We start from the raw sequence: 8,266 nt of genomic DNA, 5'->3' as shown, positions 1-8,266 counted from the left end.
CTGGGGAGCCCAATGTGGAGCTCAGATTCCTTGAGACTTGGGGAGAACCTGTGCAATTGTAACTATCCTATTGGATTACTCACCTGTGGCTGTGAGTCTTGACAATCTATCTCTGCCCCTCCTACCCATCTTGTTGTACTTTCTTCTTTATATCCTTAGTTGTAGAAGATCTTTTCTGGTAGTCTTCAAGTCTTCCTCATCAATAGTTGCTCTGCCAATAGTTGTAATTTTGGAGTACCCATGGGAGGAGGTGAGCTCAGGGTCTTCCTACTCTCCCATTATGGTCACTCCTGTACTTTACAGTATTTCTTTACATTGCATTTTGCACGTTTCAATACACTTACATGTTTATTTAAAGTCCTATAGGGTGATATTTGGATTTACAATGGAATGGGTGCTTTTTTGATTAATCAATAAAATGCATTTCTGTTCAAATTTTTACTTTACTCATATTCAAAGGAAATTACATGTCTATAGTATCTTCCTAACTAATATTTAGGATTCCTAAAGAGCAGCTATTGGTTTATTCTAGAGACATCATTTGAATTCAAATCTACCACTGTCTTGCTACAAAAAACAAAGCAAAACAAAAAAGCCCAAACAACAACAACAACAAAATCCTTGCAAAATATAACCATGGCTTACGTATTGTCTTCTTTCCGATGAGGAATAATGGGACAGCTGAAAATTGTCTCAGCCTCATGACAAAGATGGGAGAATTACTTTATGGTTTCTAATTATACTAGCTAGAACAAACATGTGAATTGTCCCTGTAATATTCTAGCTTTTGCAGAGCCTATGCTAGCATCTTTTAAACACATTTCCATTGTGGTTGAGTAATTAAGTGCACTTCATTTTGCATTTTTATTCCTGTGGTATTTACATGACAATGGCAAAGTAAGATAGGACCAGAATAGCACAGTGATGTCCCAATATCAGTTCATTTGAAAAGAACAAGTACCTTATAGTTAAAGTAGGCGATAGCACTGGTTATTAATCCCCTTTCAACCCTTTTTCATCCTGTTCCTGTGTCATTTGCCCTTTGGATATGACTAAAGAGGGCATTGGCAGATGGTCAGAGGGCAGGAGGAGAAAAAGTTCTATATTCCTCAGATTGCCTCTCACCAGTTAACAGTAGTTGTGCTGCTCCAACTACACCCAAGGCTCCTGTTGGGCAACCCCTCTGTTACAGCTGTAGCTCTCACAGGTTCTGGCAACCACTCACCCTCTTCGCTTCAGGCCTTGCAGCGGTAATGGCTTTATACTTCTTGTTTTCTTGTTGGTTCCCTTAACCTGGCCTCCTGCTTTCTAAATAGTCCCCTCATTAAACTCTTTCAATAGCCATGCTCTCTACACCGTTCGTTTCCTGTCCAGGTCCGTGATTCATACAGTCATCTATTATGTACTGCATCCTACAAAAATGGTAAAGATGAGAATAAGTTATAGTTTTCCAACTGGCAAGTCTTTTTAAAATCATAAAAATGAGAATCAATTAATGTAGCCTCTCTTTCTAATAGATTTCTTTTGACACGTTCTTTTTGCGGTACGCGGGCCTCTCACTGTTGTGGCCTCTCCCGTTGCGGAGCACAGGCTCTGGACGCGCAGGCTAAGCGGCCATGGCTCACGGGCGTAGCCGCTCCGCGGCATGTGGGATCTTCTCAGACCGGGGCACGAACCCGTGTCGCCTGCATTGGCAGGCGGACTCTCAACCACTGTGCCACCAGGGAAGCCCTGACACGTTCTTTGGACAACTGGGTTGACTTTAGTTTTCTAATCCTCTTCCTCAGTCTAGGTCCCAAATACTTTGACTCCCCAAACCTGTTGGGACCTGATGTCTATTGAGGGAAACCAGGTGGTTTACCTGATTACTTGGATTTTTTTAGTATATTGGGATAATTTATTCACTTAAGAGAATCCTTTTGTGTGGGAAAAAGATTTTTGCTGTGGTTATTTAAAAATATTAGTCCTTCTTTCTAATGACATGAATAATACATGAATATATTATAATATGAAAGTGGTATTTCAAATATCAATATAAAGCATATAGAGTAACATATAAAAAACCCTCTTGGTTACCTCCCAATCTTCAGTCCCCAGAAATAACTGCTCTTTGACAGTCAGTTAAGTCTCCTTTCAGTCTGTGTCTATGTACTGAGATGCATAACTTATTTTTTTTTTCATATATATTCTTTTTTATTTTCTTGTTATACCTTCCCAAAACAGAGACATTCAACAGTAGTTAGAATGACCATCTCCCAACATTTAAAAAACTGCACCCCGCAATGGGTGAACAAAGTAAAGAGCAGTAACCTAGAGTTCAGCTGAGTAAGCCACTGCGGAGCCTTAAGTGGTGAGGTCTTCCAATTTCAGAGTGATGTGTCTTCAACTTGTATCATCATTTTAGTGGAAAAACATAATTTAATTTTGGTGAAATGAGATTCATCTCCCGACAGGATTAGTAACAGCATTCACTGAATTTCACATTCTTCTTTTGTGAACTGTGAAGAAAATGAATGGTAGCTAGAAGATCAATGGTATTCCAGCTCCAGCTGCAGATGGAATGACAATATACCAGGACAAAAACACCTATATTTTGATTTACAAAGCTAACAGCAGTTTTAAATCTGCAACTTAATTACAGACCAACTACACCACAACCTTTTCAAATGGCAAAAATACAAAAAAGTGTTACAAAAATATTTCAGAAAAAGTGCATAGTCTAAGTGCATAGTAAATAAAAGCACTGAAAAATATCTTGCTAGAGGGAGTTCAGCTTGGAAAAGTTATTACCAAAGCTAAACATTTTTATTTTACACAAACTATACTCAAAAATAGCTTTAAGAGACTGATTTCTGGCTAAAAGTATCAAAGGGTTTATTAGTCAAGAAACAAATACCTTAACCAACACGGGTGGATAGAAAGGAAACAAAGAAGCTGCCTACCCCAAAGTTCATACTCATTAAGATTTCTGCAGTATGATGGTGCTAATATATCTTTTAATGGCAGAATGTGGTCATCATTGAATTAATTATTGCTAACGTAGTTTTCAAATGAAAAGAAAAAAAAAAGGAAGAAAACAAACCTGACAAAATCTGACCAAACACATGTCAATTTACAATTTCAAGGTTATTTTACAAAATACCTGCATTTACACAAATAGGCGCCTGGCAGCGTTTTTAGACAAAAGTTCTTTTAACTTATCCTGATGTGCTATAAATGAATAAATTACACTAATGAATTAGTTATTAAGCTTTTCTTTCTCTTGGGTCAGAAAAAGAAAAGAGCCACACATAAGACTGAGAGATGAACTGCAGATAATTTATAGAAATGGGTGGGGGATAGGGAGGGTCAGCAATCACAAGAACCTCACAGGGTATGATGCTCTCCAAGGTTAGGAGTCAATCTGCTTAGAGCCAATCAACAAGGAATTTAAACAATAGCTTCATTTTGTAGTTAAACCCTTTAACGCTTTCATTCTTATTCAAAATCAGTCCAGCTGTTAGTATGAGGCTGCAAAAGTTACAATACCAAGTCCTGGCAGTTGCAGCTGCAGCACTAGGTATTGTGCCTACAAGTCATAAAAAAAGAAAAATGAAAGAATGCCTTTCCGCTTCAGGGAAAAAAAATATTTTTAAATAAAAAATCTGAGAAAAAGTCATGACACTAAATCTACAATGATTCGCAAAAGAATGTTACATAACAAATGACTTGAAGTAGTCTATTAAAAAATTGGGGAGATTTTGATTTCATAGTGAGTCAGCAAGGCATTTTTTTTGTTTAAAAAAAATCTCATTTCCTTAGAGAAACAGTTCATACTTTTTAATGAACTTGCAAACAAAAAAGCTCCCGTTTCAAAATAAAACAAAATCCCAGATCATATAGATGTTTACAGTGATTACATTTATCTAAGCAACATACATACATGTTCAGTTTAAGATGTTAACTAAATTTTTGTGACAAATATGCTTTTTTCTTGTTTTTTTAATACCAAGAACATTATAGAGTTAATGCAGAGTCCTAAGGATAATCTAGTAGTCACTAAGTTTTTCTTAAGTCTTCACTTTAGATGCTGTTATTTCTAGCACAGGTAAGCAGGCAGAGTCTTTCATATGCTCAAACACTGGAATCTTTGGTTGCTACCATTATCAGCTGGCTTGCAAACAAGAAGCCAACCATTTTAAGAATGTTTTAAGTGAACAACTTGCAAACCCCAGGGATGGATAAACCCTAAGAATGCACAATTGTGAGCATTTACAACCATCACAACTGTGGCTGAAGACTGTTCATGCCGTTCTTCTGAAATGAGATCTCAAAGCAGTATAGTTCAAAATAAAAGATCTTAACAAAAAATTGGCATATGCACAATTTCTCCACCAATTTGTGTGTCAACCATTTAGTTAACTTTTCCACTTGAAAAAATGCAATAGAAAACTGGACACCATGTTTCACTATCTCAGTTAATATTCACAATTACAGCGGCTACAACTCAGGACACAGCATCACCAGTGCTGCCCAGAGCCAGTTTATACTGAAATTAAGTTCTTTACACCAAGTAAATGGTTGTCCACAACCACTGGCTACTGTACATAATGAACTAAAATTTCTAGATTTGGGGAGAAACAAATGCTGCTCCGATCATCTGCTCTGCTTCTTCTGTTCCTTGATTCATGCTTAGAAACCTTTCATGTTACTCTTGGTTTTGTCAGTTTGCTTGCCTGTGGGGGTTTGGGCCTGCTGACCCTGCCCACTTGAAGAGGCTGCCTGCTGTGCTGCTTTCTGTTTTAACATTGTCCAATCAAATGTGTAGTCATATTGGTGATTCAGGGTCCTGAAAAGAATGCGGAATAGCTGCCTCAGGTACATGTAATCCGGGGCTTCCTCAAAGCGCAGCCCACGGCAATAGTTTAAGTACATGGCAAATTCTGCAGGAAATCCCTTACATAGAACTTCAACAGGTGTGGACATCTTCTTTTCGCTAATTTTTTCATACTTTTGCTTCTTTGTTGCAGCCTTTAGTCCTTGCCATGGCAGGCTGGTTCTATTAAAATACATCAAAACATATCCTAATGATTCCATGTCATCTCGGCGACTCTGTTCAATACCAAGATGTGCATTGATGCTAGCATATCGAGCAGTGCCAGTGAGATTTTTATCTTCTCTGTATGGTATGTGTTGCCTTGTCCTGTTGTCTCTGTACTTTTTGGCCAAACCAAAATCAATAAGGAATAACTTATTACAGTGACGCCCAATACCCATTAAGAAGTTATCCGGTTTAATGTCTCTGTGTATAAAATTCTTTGTATGCACATATTCAATTCTACTGATCATCTGGTCAGCTAACATAAGTACAGTTTTCATTGTGAACCTTCTTGAACAGAAATTGAAGAGGTCTTCGAGGCTGGGTCCAAGAAGATCCATGACTAGCACATTGTAGTCTTTTTCCGGACCATACCACCGTATGTGGGGCATGCCAACCCCACCTTGAAGAATCTTATAGAGTTTGCTCTCGTACAGCAACTGGGGATGCCTGGCCTTCTGAGATTCTAGCTTCACTGCCACTTCCTCGCCGTTGGTGATGTTGATCGCCAGGTAAATGTCACCGAAGGAGCCAGACCCGATCTTCCGTACCAGTTTATATTTCCCTCCGACAATGAATTCGGCCTTGGAGCCGCTGCTGCTCGCCATCCTGAGAGACGAAGATGGAGGCTGGGGCTAAGCCCCGACACCTCTAAGGGGAGAACGGGAGACCTCTAGGGCTCGTCCACGGAGCAAGGCTCCGGAGGGCGGCAGGAAAACGCTGGCTCTTTTCTCGGCGTTACAGGGCCCACAGTCGGCCAAGGAGAACCTAATCACCGCTGCTGTCAGGTTTCTTTCTGTCAGGCCGCAGATTGTTGAGGGGGTTCTCACGGTAACCAGGCTGGGCCACTTGCTTCTGGCGGCCGCCGCTGCCTCACTTTCGCGGCGACGTCGCGGGCTGGAAAAGGAGAGCGGTGAGTTAGGGCGGCGATACCGCTGCCACCACTGCCGCCGGCTCCCGCCCGGAGGGACCCCTGTCACTCCGCCGACGCCGCCATCTTGTCGCATAACTTATTTTTGTCCTTAACATCAGTGGAATCATATTATATGTATAACTGTGTGGCATATGCATTATATATATATGATATATCTTATATATGATATATGTATGTTGTATAAATGCATATCTTGACATGTATATTGCTATATGCCATATACATATTATCATATAAAAGGCATATCTCTATATCTCAATTTGTATAGTCTATCTATATATGGCTTTGGTCTCTTTCCAAGTCTGTACATATTATTATAATTTGTAAGTGCTGCATAATATTCCACAGAATTAATATATTTTCTCACTGTTGCAAACAATGTGTTAATAAACAGTTTTCTCATAACATGTTTAATTGCTTACTTTCTTTGTACACTTTAGATCTCTGAAAGTAGATTGCTGACTCAAAAATTAAGTTCTGTAAAATTTTTGATAGACACTCACATTGCCATACCCATTAGCAGTCACTCCCCATTCTCCCTCAGCTCTGGACAATCACTAATCTACTCTCTGTCTCTGTAGATTTGCCTATTCTGGGTGTTTCGTATGAATGGAATCATACACATAGCCTAATGTTTTTAAGGTTCATCGTATAGCATGTGTCAGTATTTCATTCCTTTTATTTTACCAAATAATATTTCATTATATGGATATACTACGTTTTTATTTATTCATCAGTTGGTAGAAATGTAGGTAGTTTCTGCTTTTTGACTATTATGAATAATGCTGCTATGTCCATCCATGTACAAGTTTTTGTGCAGACATATGTTTATACTTCTCTTGGGTATATAAGACTGGACATGCTGGGCCATATGGTAACTCTAACGTTTAACATTTTAAGGAATTTTGCTAAGAATATTCAACAATACATTTGGTTGTAATTCTGTTGGTGACATTTGCAATAGCATCACTGTGTCTATAAGATAAAGCTTTATGAATATCATAAATATTTTGTCTGTATAATTAATCAAGAGATATTATAATTTTGCTCAAAATTAGATTTGCTATTCCAAAAATACTCATAGAAACTATAAAGAGAACACTAAAAAAAATAAATTCTGTTTTGAACTAATTCAATTTAGATTATGGTCTAGGTTGAATGATTATTAGAAATGTTTAGAGTTTCAATTCCAGAGCATTATAGATCTTAGAAGTCATTATTTCAGATTTTTAAATTTTACATTAGAGGAAAAAGTAATTATTGTTCACATATGACAGAATTGGGGATGAAACTTGGGTTTTACATGATTAAAACCCCATTTTTTATCGTGAGGGTCATATGATGTTATGTTGTATATTTGTTTTTGTTGGTTTGGGGGTTGTTTGCTCAGAATTAATATCCGTCTCTCTCTAAATGGTTTGGAGTAGACAGAGATTTTTCAATAAAGCCTGACTTGTTTGGTTAGATAAAATACTGTATGTACATAGTGGATGACTTCTTGACAGTGATAAAGGTTAAAAATCATTATATATAATTTTATGTGGAAATTTTAGTTTATGTCTATGTAAAAAGGGTATGTTCAATCTAATAGTTTCTATACGCTAATCACCATGATAAGTACTTTAAAATATTTAATTAATTAATTCTTTAGCAAGTTATGCTACAAAGATATTATTGTGTTCATGTTTTAGGTAGAAACCAAATACTGAGAGTGGTAATTGATTTTTTAAAAGTCAAATGGTAAGCAGCTGTAATTTTAATCCCCTTCTCCTAATTCCGTATGTAGATTTTTATATCACAGCTACAAAGATTTGAAGATATAAGGGAAATTCACTTTCTGGATTAATTACCCATGACAGGTGACTTTCAGTGAACTGTGAACGCTTCAGGAGAATATTATTTAAACCTTATTATACTGCTACAGGTTGCCTAGGAAGAACTTTGGTGAGATGTGGTGTTTCTAAGAGATACCTGCTAGGATCACAGAATATATTTTAGGCCTTCTCAAAGGGTTCATAGGGGTAACTTTACTTTAATTGCAACCTTAGTTGAAGGATATGTAATTTGTGATAAAGAAAAATGCTTTAAATCAAAACTGTCTTGCATTGTTGTGTCACAGCTATAGTTATTCAATGATATTTTCTAAAAAGGTACTGACAATTAATACTGACATTTTCATGTCAAAAGCTCTCAGGCCTGTAGGATTCATCCAAACATTTTTCTTTGTAACAAACAATATCAACAAAAGACATTAG

At 37.4% G+C, this 8,266-nt stretch overlaps 1 protein-coding gene across 2 annotated transcripts; it reads right to left on the bottom strand.

The window, feature by feature from the left end:
- Positions 1-3,297: 3,297 nt before the first annotated feature.
- On the bottom strand, positions 3,298-6,073 carry LOC309963382 (casein kinase I). Of its 2 annotated transcripts, XM_082841714.1 has the most exons (2): positions 4,716-6,073; positions 3,298-4,679 (listed from the first exon to the last, which is right to left on the bottom strand). In XM_082841714.1, the coding sequence occupies exons 1-2, from the start codon at positions 5,683-5,685 to the stop codon at positions 4,672-4,674; spliced, it is 978 nt and encodes a 325-aa protein (XP_082697840.1). In that variant the 5' UTR covers positions 5,686-6,073; the 3' UTR covers positions 3,298-4,671. The 2 variants fall into 2 exon arrangements, with proteins under 2 accessions (XP_082697840.1, XP_082697839.1); XM_082841713.1 differs by having other exon boundaries at positions 3,298-6,073.
- Positions 6,074-8,266: the final 2,193 nt, after the last annotated feature.

The sequence above is a fragment of the Leucopleurus acutus genome (assembly GCF_964270905.1).
Source record: "Leucopleurus acutus genome assembly, chromosome: 6".
Classification (NCBI taxonomy): Eukaryota; Metazoa; Chordata; class Mammalia; order Artiodactyla; family Delphinidae; genus Leucopleurus; species Leucopleurus acutus.
Note: the sequence above shows the minus strand (reverse complement) of the source record. Positions and strands in the feature narration are given on the sequence as shown.